The following is a 27598-nucleotide window of genomic DNA, read 5'->3' on the forward strand; positions in this document are numbered from 1 at the left end:
CCTTCACTTCACGGTCAATTTCATGCAAGTCATGGTCAATTCCCTTCACTTCACGGTCAATCCCAGAAGATGAGAATCACCGGGATTGACCGTGAAATGCATGGAATTGATCATGAAATGAAGGGAATTGACTGTAAAATGAATGAAAATGACCATGAAGTGAAGGGAATTGACCGCAAAATCCATGGCGATCCTCGCCAGCATGGAGCCAGACCATGGGGTCGTACCCACAGTCGAACACTATGCTTGTGCAGTAGACATGCCTGGTCGGGCTAGACGACTTAGCGAGTCCTACGAATTGGCTCGAAACATGCCAATTGAGCCCAACCCAATAGTCTGGCGAGCGCTCTTGGCAGCCTGCCGGCTCCATGGGGACGCATCACTTGCTGAGATTGCAGCAAGCCGGATCTTTGAGCTTGAACCAGGGCGCTGTGGAAGCTACGTGTTGCTTGCAAATGTCTATGGAGACACTGGGCGGTACAAAGATGTGTCAGAGGTTAGGCAGACGATGAGGCTCCGGAATGTGAGGAAGACGCCGGGGTGTAGTTGGATTTGAGCTAAACACAGGAGTGCATGTATTTGTGACCGGAGATCGGGCCCACCAACAATCAGACCACATTTACACTCAATTACATATGTTAATTGGGCAACTATACGAATATGGGTACTCACCAGAGGTTAGGCACGTTTATCCCAACATACATTAAGGTTATTTTTCTTAAAACAAAAAATAATAACTATAAAAACATGGATACCTAGAATGGAATACCATTTCTAGACAAGGCTTTGATAGAGTTGGGTCCCTACTCACGGCTCAATGATAGACTCCTTGAGTTTCAACATTGCAGTCATGGGTTCGAGTGCCCACGCGGTGTGTGTGAGTGTGTTAAAAAAAAAAAGAAGCTTTGATACAGGTTAGGGCTGCATGGCGCCCCGCTAGCTATTAGAAATGACTGTTTTGTTTTCGTATTACTTTTAAAACTAATTGTTGTATCATTTTGTAACTGCCCACTTAGCCATTTTAAGGTCATAAAATGGGAAAAATATTTGGAAAAAGAAAGAAATAAATCCTAGTATATTGGCCATTAAGTCTATTATCATCAGATAATGATGATTATAACGCGTAAGTTGGCCTCTCTTTTTTCTCTTTTTTCTTTTTTTCTTTTTTTGTTTTTGTTTTTGTTTTTGTATTTTCCAATTGAAAACAATGAGAAATGTACAGTCTAATAAGGCTACTAGAAAATATTTACTCATGAGTGGGGCAAGCTCTTCTATTCTGGGTTTCTCTCAACTATGGTTCATCCGGGTAGAGATTGAGCTTTAAGAAATGGTGAATAGACTTGTGAAGAAACAAATGTATAACTCTTCAGGAATTTCAACTGTGCTTATATGCATCACCGTAGGAATTGGGCTCATGCTTTTTCAGTTTTGGTGTGTATATTCGCAACAATACCCTCTAGGATGTCTATACAACGACAACCCATCTTTACTAAAATGGGTACAAAACACCCATGCTTTAGCACCTAGTGCAACAACTGGATTAATGTGTAAATGGTATTTTTTTAGGAAATATTTCATTGAAAGAATATATATATATATGGAAAAAGGTAATATGCACTCGACCTCACGATAAGCTCCCGTGAGGTCGAGCTGTGTGGGCCCCACCGTGATGCGTGTCGACCATCAACACCGTGCATTTGATGGGTCCCCTCTAAATTATGGGATATCCCAAAAATCAGCCATATACGGAACTCAAGTGGGCCATACCATCTAAAATCATGTGAAGACACCGTTAAAACATATAAAAGCACTTGGTGGGGCCTACCTGAGTTTTGAATGCTGCTGAAACTTGGTCTGAACCCTCATCTAAGTGGAACACACATAATGGATGGGCTGGATTTGAAAATCACAACTCGGTAGGCCCAAAAAATGATTATGAATGTTTTAATGGTGCACGGCCCCTCCCCACTTCTGTATGTGGTGTGGCCCACACAAGTCACGGATTGACTTGATTTTTGAGACCTAGGCCCACGATGGAACAGTGCATCAGACTGATGGGGTAGATGTTCGAAACGCATCACGGTGGGGCCCACAGAGCTCAACCTCATGGGACGGACTCGTGAGGTGGAGCGCATGGTACCTTTTCCCCATATATATATATATATATATATATATATATATATATATATATATAAAATATAAATAAATCTATATATATATATAATGGAGCAACTTTTCCTTGAATTGACAAAAAAATAGTTAAATATTTCATTTGCATTTTATACTTGGATCAATGGCAATGGGTTTTGGCATGATGCTAATGAGATTGATCATATGGTTGAAACAAATTATAACTTGGTTATTTCATTTAATTAGATTGCAATTCAATTCAGAAGTGTATCCAAACGGACCCTTTGCCAACTTAGAATGGTGGAAAAGGATTTGTATATCCAAACCCTATTAGTTGGGATCATGCTTTGATGTTGATGATCTTGGCAATAATGAGCCGAACTAGTATTTGCACTGAATCCACGTGTTATGATCGAGACTCCCAATTTCCTGGAAACTTTTATCCTGAGTACAGCTGCTAATTTGCAACAATGTGTGGCCCATCCAAGTTGGTCAATGAGTGGCTGAATTAGACTACATGATCAATGGTCGAGATTGATCTACATAGCTAATACAATAAGTGGACCTTAATCGGGCCAAAACAGTGGAATCAAAAGGGTAGTCTGCAATCACAATTAGTTCACCCTCTGATTCCAAAGTTAACAGTAGATATGAAAACGGATTGCATCAAAAAAAATAATGAGGTAGATCAAAGGCTCAAGTGGACCACCCTGTGGGGATTGACCGTCCACCATTAAAACTTATTGGAACAGAAGTTCTGATCAAGCTTATATTTGTGTTTTCCCTCCATCCACATCTACAGGACCTTATGAACAGGTTGGATGGCAAATAAACATCATGGCGGGCCCGAGGAAGGTTTGAACAGTGGGTATCATTATCACCAGCACTTCCTGTGGTGTGGTCCACTTAGCCCTCGATCTGCCTCACTTTTGGGATCATACCCTAAAATGATATGAAAAATGGATGTGCAGCGTGGATATAATTCCATATATTAAGGTGGGCCCCACAGCCCCTATCAGGACCGAGTCCATCCAAGTGATAGCAGGAATGCACAAGGGAGAGATGGACCTCTTGGATTGCCAAATGAGCTTGGAAAATTAGCCATATAAACCTAGACCATTAGTGGTGGAGCCCATTCTCCCATGGTGCCTGTTCATTTTCCAATGGGCTAACCTCTATTTATGAGGGCCAATGCATTCAGAAATTCACATGTAGCTGTTCATAAGCTCATCTCACTAATGAGATCCTACAAATTTGTCGAGTAGAGTCCATGATCCGTTAAAGGTGGGCCTCAAACAGCCCACTTACAGAAAATTGAAAATCCACATGTTCATTGAATGTGGACTGTTGGTTCTTTACATGTCCCTAACACGAAGGGGTGGCCCACCAGTTCAGCATATTGCCTTTATCTTTTAGTAGGATCCACTCAAATTGTCCACATGCCATGTTGCCAGATTCACAGCATGTAGAGAGAGGTCAGGTGCGCTAGCCAACCTCTAGATCAAGAGAGCTCATTTCTTTGGTGGGGCTCACCTAATGAACAGTCCAAATCATGCACACGTGTGAGCTAGGCAAGCATACCGGCTTTTGCATGCCTCCAACCAAAAAAAAAAAATAAGATTTTATTCAAGAACATGGCCATTTGAACGTTTTAAACCCATGTTTGGAAACCCGGACTGGAGCCTGCAGCCAAAAGTGTCGGGTCCACCCTAAAATGCCTGGTCAGTTGTGGTATCACATTTCAAAAACCCGAAAACTCGACTGGATGCTCAAAAATAATTACATTCACAAAACATAGGAAACAAAACAGCAAAACCATGCCTACCTTGCTAGTTGGGATGTTTATTAAAAACAATCTTCATACGGATTGACTCGACTCGAATCACCATGACATGTGTCGAGTCGAGAAAGTTATCGAGTCGACTCAACGACTCTTTCCAAGTCAGGACCAAAAATGAGTTTCCTACAGACTTACAAGTTGAATCGGCTGAGTTTTGGGTCAGTGAGTTTTACAACTATGCCGGGATATCTGTTTTGCAGAGAAAAGTGAAAATAAAAAATAAAAAGAAGGTAACTTAATCCATCGACAACATTAACCATCATGCCAACATCTGCTTAGGTGTCATTTTCCCTTCTGATTATTAATTTACATGAAACACATTCCAGGGCCAAAAGGGGTTTGAATGATTGGAACCACAAAAAGAGATGTTAAAGGTAATTCCGGAAATAGCCTCCTTTTTTTTTTTTTTTTAATGCTTTGCATTATTGAAATATACTATTGCGACTCTTGATCCTGAAATTCCTTATTTCATGGATAGATTCTGATATGATTATTTGCTGTTATATGACTGTCACAGCTGTTGCACATAGAAACATACAAAAGAAAAGAATCAACACCTACACACCCACCCTAATTGATAGCGGCAGCTATTCTTTCTACTCATGGTGGAAGGGTTATCATGGGCAAATTCAAGTGAGAAAATGAGAACCTTTATATTGAATATGATTTTCCTGATGACAAGTTCAAAGCTTAGATCTCGTTGCACTGTGATCACCCAAAGTGATCATGACTTTCCCAATGGCTTTCCTTTCTTTGATGGCTGAGAATGCGAGGTTTGCCTGTCAAAGAGCACCAAACAAGATAAGGATTGTTGGAACTACAAAAGAATCATTGTCTATAGGAATAGGGCCACTTGTCATCAAGTTCTCCAATGTAAATGGGCCCGCACTCCATGACCAAAACTGTTCATACCAAGTTCACTATGGATGCCCCATGGTGCAGAGATCACACTGATTGGATGATCCATTGGACCCATGGAGGCCCACCAAACAACAGATGAAACTGAGGCCGACAATTCACATTGTGTCTGGTTGGTCCTTTAACCATGTTGGCAACCAGGTGTGATCAATAAAATGTATGCACCTACACCCAGATCCATAGCTCAAGTGGTAGACTGAGTGAAAGATACCTCGTTTCAACACCGAGGTCTTGGCATCGATTCCCTAGTGGGGGTGGCTAACAGTGAAGTGTGAACTGACAGTGGGTGTACTAACAAGCTAACATAAAAATAATAATAATAATAATAAATAAAATAAAATGTATGCACCTTGCTATACATGACAGGGCTCATTCGTCTGAGCGGTTTCAATCACCAAGGAGTGGAACCCAAGACCATAATGACAAATTTCCTTCTTGGGAACTTCTCGGTAGATTTTCAAAATTTGAGATTTTTCTTGGGATATTATAATGTGGGGGCATTTTCACACCGAACTCGAGCGGGATGGCCTGTGGGATGCAGGGGCGGACTCGGGGTGGGCGGCCCACATAACCCATGGATTTGGGGCCCGTGTGAGGCGGGTGACTCGTGAGGCATAGCCCATGGATTTGAGGCCCACGAGGGGGCGGAACCCATGTATTTGGGGCTCACAAGGAGGGTTCGGCCAAGGACCTAACCTATGGATTTGGGGCCTGGGCTATGAGATAAAGGGATTAATTCGCCATGCTCTATCAATTCGAGCTTTTAGAGCTAGTGGTTAATTGTCCTGCATCAAATTGGTATCAAAGCAGGAGGTCTCGTGTTCGAGACTCCTCACCGGGGGTGATTAATGCAGGGACATTTTCACACCGGACTTGAGTGGGGCTATGAGATAATGGGATTAATTCGCCATGCTCTATCATTTCGAACTTTTAGAGCAAGTGGTTAATTGTCCTGCATCATATTATTAGGAAAATCTCACTAAAAATTAACCATATTCATTACAAATTAATAAGTAGTTCATTCTAAATATATAATTGTCCATGAACGGAGGGAGGGAGATTAGTTTTTATGAAATTGATCCCTAGGTTCTATTCATTCTCCTCTCTCTTCACCTAGCCTCAAACCATAACAAATTTGTATTGAGGAGCAGAAGAGGCCAGTATGCATCTGAAGCACAGGTTCAATGGGAAATATGGTGTCCAAGGTCTATAAATTCAAAACTCAATTACAAACCCAAGAAAGTCTGGGTCTGATGAAACTCAGTCAACTGCTTAAAGCTTTGGATGACCCATTCTTCATTCTCAAGTGCTCAATAGAATCTCACTGGACTAGGGCAAAACCAAGTTAGCACCTTACCAGATCTGGAGTCTTTCTAATTGCCTTGAGCCTTTTCTCTCTTTCTTTTTTGAAATTTTAGTTAACAGTGCACCAGGCTGTATGAATAACAAGCTATCGGTGATGGGCCCTTCCCCATAAGAAATAATTTGGCCCCGGGTGGGCCATGTATCGGATATTAAACGGATAAAATAGATACCACAATAGATCTCAATTCTTAGCCCATCCATTTTGCAAATGCTCTTAGACCTTTTCCACTTTACGGAATGTGACGTGGATAGATTATCGGTTGGTTCTTGTTATGTTAAGGGTTAGACGCTAAATACAAGATCACGTCCTACAAGATATTTACATGTGGAGGCAAAATTAAAACAGTAACTAAATACAACCAATTAAGAGAAGAAAGTCCCTGACCTCTTTTAGACTATAAGTATGAGAGATATGAATGGTTATCAAGCCCTTTGCTAGCCATGAAAGCAACTCCTTAAGAGAGTCTTCAAGAACCTTCGGCTGATTTATTTTATAGCTCCCCCAGAAAAGTCCATGGACTGTCCAGTTCTAAAGTGCAGCAGACATGCTTGGGAAATCAGCACCAGAGGCATATAATCCAATAAGCAATATTAAATCCATAGTAAGAAATTAATGAAATAGATAAGCTATTGTATTATGAAATACAGAGTCCGAGTCCGACTCACACAACGAGAACGTTATTTAAGGTGGAACTAAAAACTCGAAAGAAAAATAAAAAAATAAAAAAATCAAGTTTGGTAATGATGGGTGCGAGTGAACTTGAAAACCTGATTTTCTACATAAAGATTATGATATTAGATCTATAGAAATTCAAATATTCAATGGAGTTCAAGTAATAAATCCAGCTTCCGTCTGTCTCAGTTTTTTTTTTTTTTTTAATGACAACCTTCAATTGCTTCTTTTCCGGGGCAAAAAAGGGGGGGTGTTTGGAATAGGGTGGTGTTTGGAATAGGGTCATCCAAATTTGAACCAAAACATGGCCTATTTTCCCCCAAATCACAAATTTTGGCATATCACTACTTTTGGGTGAAAATGTAATTTGTGATTCTACATATACAACTTTCTCGTTTCCAATGTTTACACCCCAAAAAACATGCCATCTGGCATAGGAACAAATCAGAAAATACTGTGCAAGTATGCAATTACAAGATCATTGAGCATACCTTAACCAGAGTAATATTTGCTGGGATGACTGGGACTTCTCCACTTGCGAATCCTATCACCAAAATATTTGCTCCCCACTTTAGCAGCTTCAAGCTATCCTTCGCAAGCTTGCCCCCAACCGGGTCATATAGAACGTCAACCCCTTTGCAATTTCTTGCTTTCAAGAACCCTTTGCAACTTTCTATAATGTTTTCCTTACTCGAGTCTATGATATGATCAACCCCCAACGACTTGAGAAACTGAACTTTTTCCTCACCCCTGAAACACAAATATGCTCCAAGCCTGAATTACTTATCCTCTTGCAATTACCAATCAATGTTCAAGTATTGCATGACGAAAAGGAGACTATGAAAGACATTAATCAAGTTTATACAGTTGCTTATCTGGCACGTGACCGAATACCTAGCAACAGCAATGACAATGGCACCGCAAACCTTGCCTATCTGAACTGCTGAAAGCCCCACACCACCAGCTGCACCAAGAACAAGCAACACCTGCATTTCTATCAACATCAATCCATATTCATGTCCCAAATACCCACAAAAAACATCTAAACAATCTCAATTGATTATGATGAGAAATGGGTGACAAATACGACATCAATAGTATTCCATTAAAGATCTAATGTGTTGGTATTAAATCCTGGCAGCTAGTGATCAGAACTGGTTACATGCACCTGGATAACTCTCTGTCATGACTTTTGGTTATCTTTTTATTTATTTTATTTTTTTTAAATTTTTTGATAGGCTCTTAGTCATGGTTATCAAATAAGAAAAATGTCCACGAAGTGAATAGTTACAAGAGATATCATGATATATACATGGAAGCATAAGGTAATTGTGAAATGATTACCCTCATGCATGGATTATAGACTATAAAACAAAGTAAGAAAAAACCCATGGTTCCAGGATAAATAATAGAGGATGTTTGTGGATTATACACTTCAGCATGAGTCACTGAAGTAGATTCATGGAGGCATATTCCAAGTACACTTTGATACAATATCTTCCTGAATTCAGATATTCACGCATTTCTTCAGCAGGCATAGTTTATTTATTCACAGTCAATTTGGAATACAGATAATGCAAGGTTCAAAATCTCATCTACCAATCCAACTTGGTCGAGCGATAACTGCTTCACCAAGGGACAAACTAAAACACAGGGAAAAAAAAGTGGGTGTTGTTCTTCCCAACTTTCATGTTTGAGTTTGACTGGTACCATATTGGATTAAAAGGAGGGAAGTACTATCAGTTAAGGTGATGGATAAGTACAAAGACTGCCTCTCACAACTCCATCCTCAGCTGAACAGTCTGACAAGGAGTTGACCTCTCTAGAAATTAAGATAAACGAAACAAACAAAAAAAAAAGGCGAAATAAGTTTTTGGTTAATAGGACGGTACTGCTCTCCAGTGTTCCTAGGGAAGAAAACAATTTAGCTAATTCCTTTGCAAACAAAGAAGCAATGAGATGGTGATTCAGTGTCAACACTTCTGTGCCCATCTTCAGATGCTCTTTTGCTGCTGCTTTTTTTCAATAAAACTTACTACCTTCCAAAGAAAGGCAAAATCAGCCACTTCTTGTTGTTCACAACTAAAGGTAAAAACTTCAATGTTTCAATCATCGGATCAAGTGATCGTTAAAAAAAAAAAAAAAGAATATACCTGACCAGAGCTCAAACATGCTCTATGAACAAGTGCTACATGTGAAGTTCCGAATGCAACAGGAAGTGCACCAGCGTCAACCAAGTCACATCCATCAGGCACTAGAAATCTTCAAGTCCTCAACACAGAAATTTACGGTTTATAAGCATAATAAATCAAATGAATTCATTAATTACCTCCCAAAATAGGAGTTACATATAATATAAGATAAAGAGCTCACATAACAACATGCAGATACTACCAAACAACTCAGGAATTACAAGTAAAAGCTTAAGTATTTTTGACATTCATATATCATTGAATGATCGTTAATTTTTTTCTTTTTTTGACATTTCCGCAATTTCTTACAGATTATTCCTCCCGGCCACCAACCATCTGGAGAAAAATCCAAAACTACAATTGATTCTCATCCTATCAGTAAAAAGAAAAATTTTAACAATTCCAAACCTAAGCAGGAATTTCACTTTGGCCAGTCAAGAATCCCAAGAAATTCACTCAGTTCTTGTGAATATACATCCACGAAAAGCATTTTTCACATATCTACAGCTATTTCAAACCTTTCATCATTCCAGGTGAAAAAAAAATCAATACTATGCTCAATCTACACCAAATTATCATTATTACTTTCCATTTTTTTGAGAGATAATCTACACCGAATTATCACCAAAAGAAGAGGCTGGTTCCTCTAAAAAACCTCGTATAATGAGTGTATTCTACAAGTGATTCACCTGCATGTAAAAGTTTGCTTATGCCTGTGTGCAACCCTCCTCGTTTTGTGTATGCCATCCAACCCGCACATTAAGTGAGCCCCACCATAATGATGGGATGCCCCAAAAATCAGGCAAATCCAATCATCAGATGGGCACACCATAGGAAACAACTGACAACCACCCAAAAATCTCCAAAGTCATGCGGTGACCCACATGATAGTTGGATTGTCCTGATTATTAGGGCTTCAACTTTAATGGTGGGGCAACACTTTTGGACAATATGAGTGGCTTGTAAGGAACTTGACCATTAACAAAAGAAAATAAAATAAGAAGCAGAATCTTTAGCAATTATTTCGAGATCTTTTAGCTCTCCACTCTCTCCACCCTGAAAAACTACAATAATTCTTGCCAAACTATCACTAAAAGGTAATTTTTCACTTTTTTTTTAAATTTTTATTTTTTTATTTCTAGATCTCTCACCTTTTTGGTTCAAAAGACCCAATTCACATTAAACCATCATTAAGAGGTCGTTTGGCAGTGTAAATTTTAAATCCTTTGGAATCCAATGGCTTTTGAAACCTATGGAATCAAGTGAATTTTGCGAATCAACTTTGAGATGGGAATGCAAAAGGGCTCTTTTAAGGGATTTTGGAGGAATCAATATCCAAATCCTTCAAAATCCTTGCTAACAAATATCCTAACAAATTGAAATCCCCGCATATCCCTTAGAATCCATGTTGCTAAATGACCCCTGAGGACATTTCTTCAACATTTCCAAAACAATTTCCAAATTTTCATTTTTGAGGCAAAAATCTCAAAACGACAGTTACTACACTCAATTCAAGCATCACTTAAGAGGTCATTTAGATGTTTGTGAAATTTTAAGTTGTAAACACTTTACACTTAAAACTCTTTATAAATGTAAAGTGTTTACAATTTGTAACGTTTGGTTTAAAGTGGTAAAGTGTTTACCTGTAAATACTTGTCTATGTTTGGATAACCTGTAAAGTGTTTACATCCTATAATAAGGTATTTATACAAAACGGAGCTTGGAGCGGTAAATCTCTATAAAATCTCCAAATGACACATAAGGATTTCATTAAGATAGATCATTATGTTAAGCCCCATGTCAACAAAGCCCAAATCCAATCCTTATGCTAAACCAAGCATTAGGTAGGACCATAAAAGTAGACCCAATGATTCAAATGCCCTTTTATAAGGAGAAACTACTGAATATAAAGAGTAAACCATAAACTATCATCAAAGTAATGACAATTAAAATTGTTTAAACATAAGTCTTTTGTTATCTTCTAAAACAATCCTCGAAAGAGAGAAATATCTTCATACAAAATAAATTTAAAAAGAAAAAAAACACAAGTAAATTATTTTTTTTATAACGGAATGTTTTTCTCTAGACATATATATTTAATCTCAAGCTGAATTTTACGAAAATAGCTTGGCTCAATTTGATCGTCTTGCAAGGTAGATGAAGGCACTCCACATCATTTTCTTAGTGATGATTAAAGATTAAAAAATTACGCAACACCTCCCATACATTTCCTAGCAATTATGATTCCCTTTTTCGCATATCTGTCTATTGTGTTGCAGAAGCCGTCCAATCTTTGCAGCACACCCACATGGGGCTCTAGCTTGGCCTCGAAACTGATGTTCCCCCATTTTAAAGAGCACCTCCATTGAATTGTTGAGCATGTGTATATGCCTCATCTGAAAGCTCATCCAATAATATATATGATCCAAATCCTCTAAACTGAAAGAAGGTTACTAGAATGTTATATATTGGGCAATGTGGTTGGGCCTCCTCTTTTGCAGTTTCGTCGGGAGTGCTTAATATATTTTTCATAACATTGCCCTTTTCGCACATAATCCCCTCCTTGTAAAGTGGGAATGGTTTGTTTTCTTATTTTTGAGCCTCAGAGTTTAACCGAGAAAGGAAAAAGTTTAGATATTAGATAATCTTCACATGCATTATATTAGAAATAAAAACGAATGTGAAGTATACAATTTTCTTTTCATTCACTTTGATAAATCATTCCAAACTTCTTTGTTTACATTTACGCTCCTTATCCTAAGCAAAGCCACCACTTTTATTTAAGGCATTTTTACAATAAAATTTCAATTTTAACTAGTGCCTAAACAATTTGAAATTATGTGGAGTTCTTTTTGAAAGATTAAATTATTAAAACCCTCATCTAATTATTTTTTAAAAGTAATGAAAGCCAAGACTTGTGGGGCCCACATGGTATATGTATAACATCCACCTATCCACCCTATGCACCTCAAGATGATGATAACACGAACAAAAGATTAGGCTGATCAAATCATCAGAAGAACTACGCTTGAATTTGGATATTTTAAGTAGTGTAATTAATTTTTTATGGATTGGCCCACCTTCTTTTTTCTTTTTTTTTTGAAAGGTAACGCAATTCATTAAAAGGAAGAAAAACAGACCGCTGAGGTAGCGGACTGAGAACAAAAACAAAAGAAACAGAAGGAAGCACAAAAGAGGAAACAAAGCAAAACACAGAAAAGAAAAACAAAACACAAAACAGGAGGAAGCCTAGCATAAAAGGAATAATTAAAACGCTTCTACGTGTCGCTGAGATGGGTGCCGGTGAGAAGATGAGAGTAGCTGAAGATTGGAGAAGAGCAGGCCCACTTAGATAGGAAATGTTGAATTCGCTTGATGACATGGACGACAGAATGGGACACGTCTCTAAAACAGCGGCAGTTTCTTTCTTCCCAAATAGCCCACCAGGCAGCAAGAATAGAGCATCTCCAGGCTACCGTTCTGCTCTTTCCCAGGGAGACGCCATGCCACGCCGCAAGGATGTTGTTTGTAGTATTAGGGAAAGACCCGGATATGTTGAAATTGGACAGAATAGTCGACTTGACCGTTTTGAAGTAAGGACAATGAATAAAGTGATGGTCCGTCGTTTCCTCGTTTGATAGGCAACAGATGCAGATATTCATTAAGAGCATACCTCTTTTCCTCAAATTATCTATAGTGAGCACTTTCCTCTTACCAACCAGCTATCCAAAAACCGTTATCTTTGGAGGCACCTTGTACTTCTAGACCTTTGCAGAAATCGCCTCCGGAGGACTTTCTATTTTCTTATGAAGAAAATTGTATAAAGATTTAACCAAGAACAGACCCTTGTTATCAAGGGACCACACAAGCTTATCTTGCTGATCCGGATTAGGGTGGCAGTTTCCTAGCTGGTGTAGAAGGTTTATATACGAGTCGACTTCCCAATCAAACAGATTTCTCCTGCATGGAGGAGTCCAGACAGCGACGTTTCCTTGGAGGGAGTAGCAATCAGCCACAGAGAGGGATGGGTATGGGGCAAGCCTATAGATGTCGGGAAAGTCCTCCTTCAACGCTCAGGAACCCACCCAAATATCCTCCCAAAAACGGATTTTGTTCCCTTTCCCCAAGGAGAAGCGGCATTGATTCTGCACCTCTGCGTGGCAAGAGATAATACCTTTCCAAACAGTAGAGACGTTGTTGTTTGGCACGCCTTTAGTCCACCAGCCTTCAGCCCCCTTCCCGTATTTGCATTTGATCAATCTATTCCATAGAGACGCTTCATCTACTCCAAGCCGCCGCCACCACTTACCAAGGAGGGCACGATTCATATCTTTGAGATCTCTAATTCCCGCTCCCCCGTCTTTAAAATGATTACAAACATCTTTCCAAGCAACCAAATGAAATCTCTTTTTATCATCACTGCCATTCCATAGGAAATTCCGTCTGAGCTTCTCAAGAACCTTTAATATCTTTGCTGGGCATCTATAGAGGGAAATGGAGTATAAGAGGAGGTTTGAGAGTGCCGCTTTAATCAGGGTGAGCCGACCCCCAAGCGAGAGATAGTTGCATTTCCACCTGACGAGATAAACTTTGAATCGATCAATAATTTTATCCCAGAACGCCATCGGGGGCTTCCCTAAGCATAAAGGAAGACCTACGAATGTTGAAGGGAGGGTCCCAGGGTTACATCCGAAGAAATCAGCAAAACGAAAAGTCTCAAAGTCGGAAATATTGACGCCAATCATTGTCGACTTGGAAAGATTAACTTTAAGACTTGACACCGCTTCAAAGCAGCGGATAGCGGTACGAAGATTGCCCACTTTATCCCCTTCAGCTTGGAAAAACAGGAGAGTGTCATCAGCATATTGGATATGAGAAATGGGGTGTTCCATACCTTTGATCTGAAGACCCCCAATAATACCCTCCGCCTGCCCTTTACATGGCATACGCGAGAAAGCCTCAACGACGATAAGGAAAAGGAAAGGGGAGAGGGGGTCTCCCCGCCTTAGCCCTCTAGAACTTTTGGAAAAACCTTTTGGAGATCCGTTGATGAGAACCGAAAAAGTAGCTGAACCAACACAAGCTTTTATCCACTTTAACCATCTGGTGCCGAAACCCATCCGCGTTAACATATACATAAGGAAATTCCAATCAACGTGGTCGCAGGCCTTCTCCAGATCAAGTTTGCATAAGATTCCTTGTGACCCAGATATATGACTGGAGTGCAGAATTTCAGCTGCTATAAGAGCACTGTCAATAATTTGCCTGCCTTGAATGAATACACTTTGGTGATGAGATATAATTTTATCCATTACCCCCTGGAGTCGGTTGGCAAGAACTTTAGAGATGATTTTGTATGGACTCCCGAGAAGACTGATAGGCCTGAAATTATGCAGACCATCGGCCCCCTGCACCTTCGGAATGAGGGCGATGAATGTAGCCCCAAGAGCATTCAACAAGTGCCCTCTTTCATGAAATTCGTTAACGAAATCAAGAATGTCCCCCTGTAACAATTCCCAAAAATGCTGAAAGAATAAGATAGGAAAATCTGGCCCCCGGGGCTTTGTCTCCTGCCAGCGACTGAATAGCGATTTTGACCTCATCAAGGAAAAATGCAGCTTCCAGGGTAGCAGCGTCCAGCTCTAAGATCCGGTTTATAGGCAGAAGGTCGAGATTGGGCCTATGATAGGGGTCGGACCTAAGGAGATTGGAGAAAAAAGAGATGGCCTCATCTGATATCAGCTTCTTGTCCTCAGTAAGCTCGTCGTTTATCCGCAGACAGTGAATATTATTAGCTCTTGCCCGAGCACTTGCAATAGCATGAAAGTAGCGAGTGTTTTTATCACCTTCCTTTATCCATCTGCATCTAGCCTTTTGCCTCCAAGAGATCTCCTCCTCTAGAATTCTAGATGAATACGTATTAACAAGATCAGCACGTCTGGACCATGAATTACTGTCTAAAGCAGCATCTTCGTTTGCGACATCAATGGAGTGGGTCTGCGCCAAAATGTCTTTGGTTTCGGCTTGCCGCTTGAGCAGGAAATCCGATTTCCACGCTTTGAGCTTAATCTTTAGAAGGCTCAGTTTTTTACATAACCTGTAACGGCAAAACCATCGATGTGCTTTTCCTTCCACCAATCCCAGATTAGGTTATCGAAGCCCTCGATCTTCAGCCATGAGATATCGAACTGAAACGGCTTAGGGCCCCAATTTTCATCTTCCATAGAAAGCAAAATCGGCGAGTGGTCAGACGTAGGCCGAGGAAGAGACGTCTGCATAATATTTGGATAAGTATCAGACCAATCAACCGAAATCAGGAATCGATCGAGCCTAGCAAGAGTGGGTGGAGAGCGTAAATTTGACCAAGTAAATCTGGATCCGGACAGCGGGATTTCTATTAATTCATGCTCATCGATCCAACCAGAGAAAGATCTCATAGCAGCAGAAACTCTACCAGGCTGGGAGCGCTCCTCCGCATAACGCGTAATATTAAAATCACCACCGATACACCATGGGCCGTTGAAGATCTCCCTAGCAGCATGGAGGTCCTTCCAGAAATCAGCTCTCCTATCGGCTTGGTAGGGTCCATAGACCGAAGAGATGAGGAAAGAAGAGTTGGACCCAATCCGCTTTAAGACGACGGAAACCAAAAACTCGCCAATCCGACTACGCTCCATCGACCAGATGTCCGAGTTCCAGGCAAGAAGAATTCCACCCGCGCTGCCAGCCGCGTTGGAAACCTCCCACTTTACATTCTTAACGTTCCAAAGCGAGTGCAAGAGCTGACTCGTAAAAATCTGGGCCTTAGTTTCCTAAAGACAAATGATATCGGCTTTGCTTCTTCCCGTGATATCTCTTATCAGGCAGCGTTTCTTCTTGGACCCCACACCTCGAACGTTCCAGGACAGAATTTTCATCTAGGCACCGAGCTTCCCCTTCGACCGCCACGGATGGAACCTTCTGAAGGTCCCAAGTAGGAACCTAGGCTTAACTGGAGATTCTGCAACTCTCTATTCCTGATAGGATTGGCCCACCTTACAATTGGATCTAGCATATTTTTAGTTTTTCTAATAATCATGTTTGTGTGCATCCGTTGAATAAGTCGAATGTCAGACACATGCCACATGGGCTCCGCAAATCTCAATTCTTCATTTGTAAAGAAAAAATAAATGAGGGTAGTAACATAATTTCTCTGAAAAAATAATGTAATACTTAGTCTCTCCTGGATATATTGGGGTTGTCTTTTACATACACAAGTGAAGATAGTATTCGGATATTGTATCTTGCATAATCATATTGTGAACGATAATCTTCATATTGACCCTGATTAAGAAATAATAAATGAAGACAACGAGGAAAACAAAGGTGGCAAGGATGAACATGTCTATAGCGATGAGGAAAATGAAGGTGGTAATGTCAACATAAATAAAAGGTGTTAAAGAAGGGCCAAACGAAGTTGGTGTTGAGAGCAAAATGTGTAAGCCGAAAGAGAGAGAGAGAGAGAGAGAGAGAGAGAGAGAGAGAGACCAAGTTTCGATTAAGCATCAGAAAAACAACACGGGATTGATTGTATTAAGATAAATTTTTATTATTTGTGGAATGTTGACTCCATTGCACTAAACGATCATTGTTTGAAATACGACTGCATTGTTTTTTTATTTTATTTTATAAATGTCTCAAATATTCAAAACGAATGTCATCTTGTTTTGTTTGTAAATGATTCTTTCTTATGTCTTATCTTGCCTTCATATGTTACTTTTTAAGGAATGTTGCAACCATTGTTCGAAATATCGATATCGCACTATGTATTGCACCCTTGGGATACAGATACATATCGGTTATCGCACGGGATATATCGTTTGTATCGCATAATTTATCACACTTTTGGGGAAACATGGGGAAACATTGGGAATATGATTGAATTTTTTAATGAAACTTTGGAGATTGTTAAAAAAGCCCTTAATACACACTTTTAAATCATAACATCTCAAAAAAAAAAAAAAAAAAGATGCACCTAATAAATTTCCATTGTATAGGGTCCTAAGTTATGCGATGTTTAACTGAACTAATGTAACTATATTTAAATTGAATGCATGATATTTATAAATATATTATAGTCATGTATGAAAACACAACCAATCATTGAAAAAGCAAAAGAAGAACTGAAGAAGTAAAATTTGAGAAATATATATATATCAATGATGGGGAGTAGTTGTGGTCTAGACCCACATAGAGTTGCGCGGTGGCTCCACTTGAGTTGGTCCACTTGAGTCGTGGATATGCTTCAATTTTGGGCTAAACATCTAAAATGATCAATAAAAATGGATGGACGGCGTGGATAAACCACGTGCAATCACGGTGGGCCCAACAGAGTTTACTCAGTACGATAAGAGCGTACTGAGTAACTCAGTACGCAATCCGATCAACCACGTCTGTATGATCGGCCCCTCATTGACGGGGCACAAGCGACGTCACCAAGTTATGTGGGTCCCACCATGATGTATTTTTTGTATCCACACCGTCCATACATTTGAAGAGATCATTTTATGGCATGAGCCAAAAAATGGGTCAGATCCAGAGCTCGAGTGGACCCCACCACAAAAAACAGTGGAGAGAGTGACGCCCACCATTACAAACTTATTGAGGGCCACAAGAGTTTTTGATCAAGATGATATTTGCCTAAATGTTTGTGTCAGGCCCTAAAATAATATTTCCAAATGAATTGATAGTGTGGATACGACACATACATTACTGTGGGACCCACAGAACTTGGTGATGTCACTTAAAAGTAACTCACTACGCTTATCGTACTGATTAAGCTAATTACGGTCCACCATGATTTATGTATTTTATCTGATCCGTCCATCCATTTTACCAGATAATTTCAGGGCTTTAGCCCAAAAATAAAGCATATACAATGTTCAAATGGGCCACACTGTAGAAAACAGTTGAATTGAACATCTACCGTTGAAAATTTCTTGAGGGCCACAGAAGTCTTGGATGATTGGATCAAGCTTATATTCGTATTTTCCCTTCATCTACGTCTGTATGATCTTATTAACGGTTTGGATGATCAATAAACATCACTGCATGGCCGAGAAAGGTTTCAACGGTGGAAATCAGTATCACCACTGTTTCCTGTGGTATGATCTTTTAAAATGCCTATATTTTGGGATCTACCCCTTAAATTAGATGGGAAAATGGATGGACGACGTGGATAGACCACATACATTAAAGGTGGGCCCAAGTGAGTTTACTGAGTACGATAATATTGTACTAAGTAACCCACCACGCAATCCAATCTCATTTTCACCCATCCGCGCCCCTCTCCTTCACTTTCCCTCTCTTTCACGCACACAAGGGTTCCGGACTGATGTTCGCGGTGATGATTCTTGTTCCGGAGGGAAGGGTTCCTCAATCCGGCCTGATTTCTCGCCGGAATCTCCGAGAAATCCCCATAGACACGCTCCAATCAGCGAAGAAAGAGGAAAAATTGAAGAAAATAGCGAGAAAAATCATTCAAAGAAGAGGAAAATTGTACTTACCTGTCAAATGGCCTACCTCCGATCACCAATCTTCGCTACAGCCTACAGGTACTCTCCGATTTCTCTTCTTTCCTTTTCTAATTCATTTTTTTTTTAATTCTCCACAACCCCGCATCGGCTTTTTTATGGTCGTTGTGGGTTTTTGGCTACAGTGGGACTCGTGAGTCCCCTGCAATCAACCCATGAGTGTCCGTGAGTGCGTCTGTCGACATTCGAAAATAATGGAGGAATTTGTGCTATATCTGGATTTTGCTTCTTTTTTTTTTTTTTATAATCTTCCAGGGGTTATCGCGTGGGTTTCGTCTCGCTAGGGGGCGATAACGATCGGTCGATAGTATCGATATTACGAACATTGGTTACAACAATCAAAAGCAAGTAGCAATAGCTAAAAAGTAGTAATCATTTGGACTCCATTTATGAACCAATGCATAGCTAACATCTTACTAAGCAAGTTTAGAAGTTAAGTGCAATATGGTTTTTGGGTTGTTACAATCAGTGTTCGTAATATCGATACTATTGGCCGATATTATCGTTATCGCCCCCTAGCGAGACAAAACCAACACGCTAACCCCCGAAAGATTTTAAAAAAAAAAAAACCAAAATCCAGATATCGCACGATATATCGTCAATATCGAACGATGTCATCGATGTCGCACGATTTCCTCCTCCATTATTTTCGGATATCGACAGACGCACTCACAGACACTCACGGGTTGATTGCAGGGGACTCAAGAGTCCCATTGTAGCCAACAACCCACAACGACCATAAAAAGCCAATGCGGGGTTGTGGAGAATTTTTTAAAAAAAAATTGAATTTAAAAAAAAAAAAGAGAAATCGGAGAGTACCTGTAGGCTGTAGCGAAGATTGGTGATCAGAGGTGAGTCATTCGACAGATAAGTACGATTTCCCTCTTTCTTCAACGATTTTTCTCACTATTTTCTTCAATTTCCCTCTTTCTTCGCTGATTGGAGCGTATCTGTGGGGATTTCTCGAACATTCCGGTGAGAAATCAGGCCGGATTGAGGAACCCTTCCTTTCAGAACAAGAATCATCGCCGCGAACGTCGGTCCGGAACCCTTGCATGCGTAAAGGAGATGGAAGTGAAGGAGAGGGGCACAGATAGGGTGAAAATGGGATCGGATTGTGTGGTGGGTTACTCAATACGCTCTTATCATACTCAATAAACTTAGTTGGGCCCACCTTTAATGTATGTGGTCTATCCACGTCGTCCATCCGTTTTCCCTTCTAATTTAAGGGTTGATCCCAAAATTTAGGAATTTTAAAAGATCATACCACAGGAAACAGTGGTGATACTGATTTCCAACATTGAAACCTTTCTCGGCCCTGCAGTGATGTTTATTGATCATCCAAACCGTTTAAGATCATACAGACGTGGATGAAGGGAAAATACGAATATAAGCTTAATCCAATCATCCAAGATTTTTGTGGCCCTCAAGAAATTTTCAACGGTAGATGTTCAATTCAACTGTTTTCTACGGTGTGGCCCATTTGAACACTGTATATGCTTTATTTTTGGGCTAAAGCCCTGAAATTATCTGGTAAAATAGATGGACGGATCAGATAAAATACATAAATCATGGTGGACCGTAATTAACTAAATCAGTACGATAAGCGTAGTGAGTTACTTTTAAGTGACGTCACCAAGTTCTGTGGGTCCCACGGTAATGTATGTGTCGTATCCACACTGTACATTCATTTGGAAATATTATTTTAGGACATGACACAAACATTTACGCAAATATCATCTTGATCAAAAACTCTTGTGGCCCTCAATAAGTTTGTAATGGTGGGCATCACTCTCTCCACTATTTTTTGTGGTGGGGTCCACTCGAGCTCTGGATCTGACCCATTTTTTGGCTCATGCCATAAAATAATCTTCAAATGTATGGACAGTGTGGATACAAAAAATACATCATGGTGGGACCCACATAACTTGGTGACGTCGCTTGTGCCCCGTCAATGAGGGGCCGATCATACAGACGTGGTTGATCGGATTGCGTACTAAGTTACTCAGTACGCTCTTATCGTACTGAGTAAACTCTGTTGGGCCCACCGTGATTGCAAGTGGTTTATCCACGCTGTCCATCCATTTTTACTGATCATCTCTAAATGGATGAACGGTGTGGACACAACACATACATCATGGTGGACCCCACAGAACTTGGTGCGTCACTTCAGGGTCTAGACCACAACTACTCCTCATCATTGATATGTATATTTCTCAAATTTTACTTCTTCAGTTCTTCTTTTGCTTTTCAATGAATTGGTTATGTTTTCATACATGACAATGATATGTTTATAAATATCATGCATTCAATTTAAACATAGTTGCATTAGTTTAGTTAAACATCGCATAGCTTAAGACCCTATACAAAGGAAATTTATTATGTGCATCTTTTTTTTTTAGATGTTATGATTTAAAAGCGTGTATTAAGGGGGCTTTTTTAACAATCTCCAAAGTTTCATTAAAAAATTCAATCATTTTCCCAATGTTTCCCCATGTTTCCCAAAAAGTGCAATAAATTATGCGATACAAACGATATATCCCGTGCGATAACCGATGCGTATCTGTATCCCAAGGGTGCGATACATAGTGCGATATCGATATTTTGAACACTGTTTACAATGATTGCAGTAGGCAGTAGCAATGGTAGTGAAAGAAAGGTTCCATGTCCTATAAACGTGGACATTTATAGAAACCGTCTACAAACGTTGTGCAAACATATCAACCTGGCAAAAGAAGCATTAAATAAAAGTGGATTTGCTTGGATGAGGAAGTAAATGTGTAATTACGAAGATGTTTGGAAAGAATTTATCAATCAACATTAACAAAGAATCCCATATCCTTTACATTCATTGTAATTTGGGAAAAGTATCTAATATGTAAACTCTTTTTTCACAGTCAAACCCCGATGCTATATATATATATATATATATATATATATATATATATATATATATATATATATATATATATATATATATATATATATATATAAAATTTCCACCCTACAAGGAAATGCATATTATATGCAAAGAGGACAATGTTACGCGAAACATATCAAGCACTTTTACCAAAATTGCAGAAGAGGATGCCCAAGCACATCACCCAATGAATAACATTCCAATATTCTCATTGTTATGTGGAGGATTTGGATCATACACACCACTGAATGATGAGTTTTCGAAGGAGACATCTGCAAGCTTAATAATTTAAGAGAAGCACTCCTCTAAATGTGAAAACATCAGTTGTGAGGCCGACAAAGAATAACCTAACTCTACATTGGGTGTGATTCAAAGATTGAACTGCATTTGCAATACAATAGACAGATATGCTGAAAAGAAATCAGAATTGGCGAAAAAACGTGTCGAAGAGTTGTAGAATCTCTCAATCATCAATAACAATATGATGTGAAAGGCCTCTTCAACTACTTTGCGAGAAGACCAAATTTAGTCAAGCTTTTTAAAAAATAAAAATAAAAAAAATCAGCTTGAGCTTAAATATATATCGCTGGAGAAGAACATTCTATATAAAAAATTTCTACGTGAAACTTTTTGGACTTTTTTCGTATAATAACTATTAAGGACCTATGTTTAAATCTTTTTATTTATACTAATTCGATTACAATTTATGATTAACTCTTTATATGTAAAAACTTCTCATAAAATGATCTAAATCAGCAAGTTCACTTTTGTGACCCACTTAATGCTTGGTTATCATAAGGATCAACATTAAGATTTATTAAAATGGGTTCAACTCAATGATCCATCTTAAATGAAACCTCTACATGTCATTTAAAGATTTTATAAGGATTTATCGCTCCAAGGTCTATCTGGTGTAAATACCTCATAATGGGCTACAAATACTTTACAGGTTATACAAACATAAACAAGTGTTTGCCCGTAAATACTTTACTGCTTAAAGCCAAACATGACAAAATATAAATTCTTTACACTTGAAAAGAGTTTTAAGTATAAAGTATTTACAACTTAAAATTTTACAAGCATCCAAATGATCATTTATAATCCTCTTTACAAAAACTAGTCGTCAGGTTATAAGAGATTATCCATAATTTGAAACATGCCTTTTGCCAAGTTTCTCTTTACACTTGCAACTCGTAAAGCCTTTACAAGTTGTAAAGGGTGTACAAACAATTAAAAGCATCGAAACAACCCCTGTAATGTCTTTACCTGTAAACCCTTTACAATTACTAGGTTTTTTTTGTGCTTGTAAAATCCTTTAATTGTAAAGAGTTTAAAAGCAAAGACATTAAGGGGATTGTATTAATGCCACTAATTACACGTAAACCCTTTAGAGATTGTAAACACTTTACACGTTATAGAGGCTCTCAGAATCCTAGCATTTTGTTATGTTTCTTATTACAAGTAATCCGATTATACACCCAACAATCTCTCTCTCTCTCTCTCTCTCTCTCTCTCTCTCTCTCTCTCTCTCTTCAAAAGAGGCTTGAACCGCTCTCTTGCTTCCCCCCACCCCCAAAACCCTAGCTTGTAACCACCTATAAACACTATACAACTTAAACCCAAACAAGATAGATAGTAAACACTTTATACCTCAAAAGAGTTTCAAGTGTAAAGTGTTTACAATTTAATTAACATTTTAATAGCATCCAAACGACCTGTACGTCACTGGTAGTGTTTACGTCTGAAATCTCAAGTAAAACTTGCATTTGAAAACATGAGGAAGAGACATGTTTTCACTTACAGATAAGATACTTACAATTTGTAAGTCGCTTCCAAACAGACAACATGTAAGTAGCTTATACCTGAAAGTCACTTTCAGGTAAAAGTCACTTACAATTCGAAAACTTATAGGCATCCAAACAACTACTAAAGGATTTTAGCACCCTTACAGCTGAAAGGTACATTTGAAAACATGGCAAAGACCCATGTTTTCACTTACTTGTGACTTACCTGTACAACAGTCACATTTTTTAAATCCCAACAATAGGGTGGGGAGGAGATGCACCAGCTTTATTAAGAGGGGAGTTACAATACACAGTTATATAAAGAGGGAAGATGCAACAGTCATATTTTTTTTAAATCCCAATAATGGGGAGGAGAGGCACCAACTCTGTAAAGAGGGAAGTTGCTCTCTAAGTGACTTTCAGGTGAAAGTCACTTACATGCTGCCTGTTTAGATGTAAGTTGTAAATCACTTACACGTAAGTTGTTTTTGTGTTTGGGTAAGCTACAAGTCAATTATAGGTAAGTAGCTATGTATTCACACCAAGCACATCTTGGAGTAGGGAACGGTTCCAAGATCTTATAATTACATAAGAAAGCTTGACATGAAATATGTCATTTATCTAGATGAATAATTGAACCGATTCTTAGGTTAAATCAATCACCAAGAGAGCCATAACGTTTGCAAAGGGATTCAAAATACCTATAATTTGGAGCAGCAACTTAATATAAGCATTGGAAGTAGGGCACATGTGCAAGATCCCAAGTCACAAGAATGTGAAGATACCAAGTGTTAAATTCAGGACGATCTGATCATCAGGCGGTCCATCATATATACACAAAGAATTTGGACCAATGATCAACTTCTCTTAACCATTCATTTACACACACACACACACACACATCGAATTGACCCAACACATTAATCACAAAATGTCCTCAACCATCGGTCTATACCAACCATCAAAAGAACCATGCATTTGATTGCTCATGGCCTACCACTCATCCATAGTGGGGCCCACATTTTCAACAAATTGATGGGTGTAAAGAAAATAATAATAATAATAATAATAGAAAGACCAATGGTTCACACTCAACTAGTGAAAGTCCATAGATAAGACTACACTAATCATATCACATGATGCATATGGACTGGGAAAGAGAGAAATCATGAACCGTTCAAATCATCATTTAGGATTCAATGAGGCCATGACCATGGGCCCACCTTGACATGTGTTTTGTATATCCATGCCATCCATCAGTTTTGCCAGTTCATTTTAGGGCACAGGCCCAAAAATGAAGAAAATCCAAGTCTCAGGTGGTCCACACCACACAAAACAGTGATGACTCAACGCTCACCAACAAAAACTTCTTGTGGGCCACAAACGTTTCGGATCAAGCTGATATTTGTGCTTTCCCTTCATCCAAGTCTATGCGACCTTATCAACAGGTTGGATGGAAAATAAACATAACCATGGGCCCTAATAAGTTTTTAATGATGAGCGTTTAATCACTGTGGCCCACCTGAGATTTGGATCTGCTTCATTTTTTGCTCATGCACAATAATGAGCTGGCAAAACTGATGGACAGCATGGATATACAACATACATTAAGGTCGGCCCCACTGTCACAGCCTCGCCAAATCGGGCGCGCGCTGTTGATGCAAGAACAAAAAAAAAAACATTTCATAACGCTACCACCCAGCTGATTGTAGAGAGAGAAAGATGATTGCAGGTGCTGTAATGGTGGTTACAGATGCTGTCCCCCTTTTCAAAAATCAGAACGTTGGGCCTGTAAGTCACTTGCAAAAGTGACTTCTCATCCCAGTCCCATGAGGTTTCCAGGTAGTTTTGCCTGTAAATGACAGCTTGAAAGTGACTTATTACAGGTGAATTTCCTCACCCAAACACCACCTGTAAGTCACCACTTACCCAACTTACAATCATCTAAACTACCCCGATTTAGGGCATCCAAACGACCTCTTACAGTTCCTTCTCGTCAGCGACGATCATCCCCGCGAAAGTTCCGAGAGGAGCGAACGAGCAGACCCGATCGCCGACCTTGAACCTGGAGACGCCATCTCCGACGGATTCGACGACACCAGAGTAGTCGGAGCCGGGAATGAAAGGGAGCGGTGGCTTTTCCTGATATTTTCCTAGGATCTGTAGGAAATTGGCGTAGTTGAGGCTCGTTGCTTTGATCCGAACCCTGACAGCTGTGGAAGAGTTCAAGGGAGGGATGGGATGGGAAGTGGAGATGAAGATTGGGGAGTTTGAGGAGAGAGGGCCGGTCGGATCGCCTAGGGTTTTGCAGACGAGAGCTTCCATGGTAGAGCTCTGAGAGGAGAGAGGTCGGAGATTTCGAGGTTTAGAGAGAGAGAGAGATTTCCAGGGTTTCGAGAGAAGGAGAGCGTCTATTGCAGAGAGAGAGACAGGCGACTGGAGAGAGACGTTTTCCTTTGCCTCTGTCGCGACACACAGAATAGAGCATGTGTCGCAAACCAGTGGAGCCCACGTGATAAGATTTCAACATTTTATGTTTTCTTTATTACTACAGATAAACGAATTAGCGGTAATCACGCTTTGGTGATACTCAGATCCGTTGATTTTTAAGAAATTTTCTTTCATCATCCTAAGATTCATATGCAATAGATACGGTAGGGATATATGTTCTTTCACGAGTATAGCATAGATTCCAAAATATGAACGGTTCCGATCATGGGTCTATTCAGTATGTGGGACCCAGAGAGCGGAGATACACGCTGGATGGTGATTCGCGAGGCAAATTGAACTCTGGCCGGTGGGGAGTAACGGATTAAAATCAGTGATTCGCGCGACTACACTTTATTGTTGTTGCCTTTCACACGAGACAACATGTCATACGTTTAGAGGATCCAATCCGCTCATAAAAGGAGCCCTACCGTGAAAATATATTTTTAATAAATAAAATATTATTTTTAGATCTAATACACGGAAAATAGCTATGATTTCATTAGAAATGACTGACTGACGGTCGATATTTAATTTTCAAATTTGGAGTCTGAGTAACGTTCAAAGCTTCCTGATTTTTAAGACAACGCAACTACTTGGCGATCTTTCACATGCTTTTCCAAGTTTTTAAGCCCCTTTCGTGCTTTAATTTGAAATATAATGGCTTCTAGAGGCTTTAGTTACGTTTGTCAGCTTTGCAAAACGCACACAATTCAATGCTTTCGCAAAAAGTCTATGATAAGCTAAATGGTCCCACCATCATTTTGTTATAAATCAACCGTCCATCTATTTTGCTGGCTCATTTTAATACATGAGATGAAAAAAAAAAAAAAAAAAAATAGAACATTCCAGGTAAAAAAGGGTGGTAAAAGAAATCGCTACCGTTAAAACCTCCTTGGGTCTACTTAATATTACATGCCATCCAGACCATTTTCATTCCCTTGAAATGAACTGGAAATTAAAAAAATAAAAAAATAAAAAATAAAATTAATCTAATATAAAACTTATATGCTTATACAGATGTTTCAATGGAAGTAATCTCTGAGTTGGTAAAATGAATGAAATTGGTGAATTTCTTACTAACAACATGCAGGCTCATGAGCTCAATGCCAGCAATCCATCTCTAGAAAATATCAGATTGGGACCTTAATGTAGGTCACCAGCATAAAATCACAAACCACAAACATTAATTTATATGACTAATCAACAAGTAACCCTCCTTCATTTCGACACCTGGGGAAACAACATGCTTAGAATTCAAGATTTAAAAATGATGTGGGAGCAAAGCAGGAGCATGTCACTAGGGTTGATCTTCAAAATTTGGAGAAGATGACATGTGTTGACTGACTGGATACAAGGAAGCCTCATATGCAATGCATCTGCAAATATCCACGGTACATTTGATTCTTGATTTCTATAACTGGAGCCATGGTTCAGCAATCCAGAATAATATGCCTCAGTAGGGCTAACCATGGATAGCATTTCTTCAGTTTAATGTGGGTCATTGATGTACACTTTGAAATAAGCCATATTCAAAGGAATGAATGGTTGGACAGGATGATTTTCAAGTAAAAAGTTTTAAATATAATTTATATAATTAAAGAAGACATTGGTAATGTAATTTAATTAGTAGATCTTCTATTAATGTTTTTAAGTTTATTCTCAATGCTTAAATTGAGTTATTACTCCATATTATAGATATTTTGAATTCGTGGGC

The 27598-nt window shown here is 39.2% G+C and overlaps 1 protein-coding gene and 1 long non-coding RNA gene across 4 annotated transcripts; both read right to left on the bottom strand.

Annotated features, from left to right (window-relative positions):
- Positions 1-4417: 4417 nt before the first annotated feature.
- On the bottom strand, positions 4418-25799 carry LOC131253683 (uncharacterized). Of its 3 annotated transcripts, none has more exons than XR_009175280.1 (6): positions 25379-25798; positions 9080-9188; positions 7821-7912; positions 7418-7676; positions 6639-6801; positions 4418-4749 (listed from the first exon to the last, which is right to left on the bottom strand). XR_009175280.1 is itself a non-coding variant. In XM_058254799.1 (6 exons), the coding sequence occupies exons 1-6, from the start codon at positions 25717-25719 to the stop codon at positions 4654-4656; spliced, it is 1041 nt and encodes a 346-aa protein (XP_058110782.1). In that variant the 5' UTR covers positions 25720-25795; the 3' UTR covers positions 4418-4653. The 3 variants fall into 3 exon arrangements, 2 of the variants coding, with proteins under 2 accessions (XP_058110782.1, XP_058110783.1); XM_058254799.1 differs by having other exon boundaries at positions 6639-6782; positions 25379-25795; XM_058254800.1 differs by lacking the exon at positions 6639-6801 and having other exon boundaries at positions 25379-25799.
- Positions 10240-17774, bottom strand: LOC131253685 (uncharacterized). The gene is made up of 2 exons (XR_009175287.1): positions 16153-17774; positions 10240-12198 (listed from the first exon to the last, which is right to left on the bottom strand). It is a non-coding gene; the product is annotated as an uncharacterized LOC131253685 (long non-coding RNA).
- Positions 25800-27598: the final 1799 nt, after the last annotated feature.

Source organism: Magnolia sinica, chromosome 8 (genome assembly GCF_029962835.1).
Source record: "Magnolia sinica isolate HGM2019 chromosome 8, MsV1, whole genome shotgun sequence".
NCBI classification, from domain to species: Eukaryota; Viridiplantae; Streptophyta; class Magnoliopsida; order Magnoliales; family Magnoliaceae; genus Magnolia; species Magnolia sinica.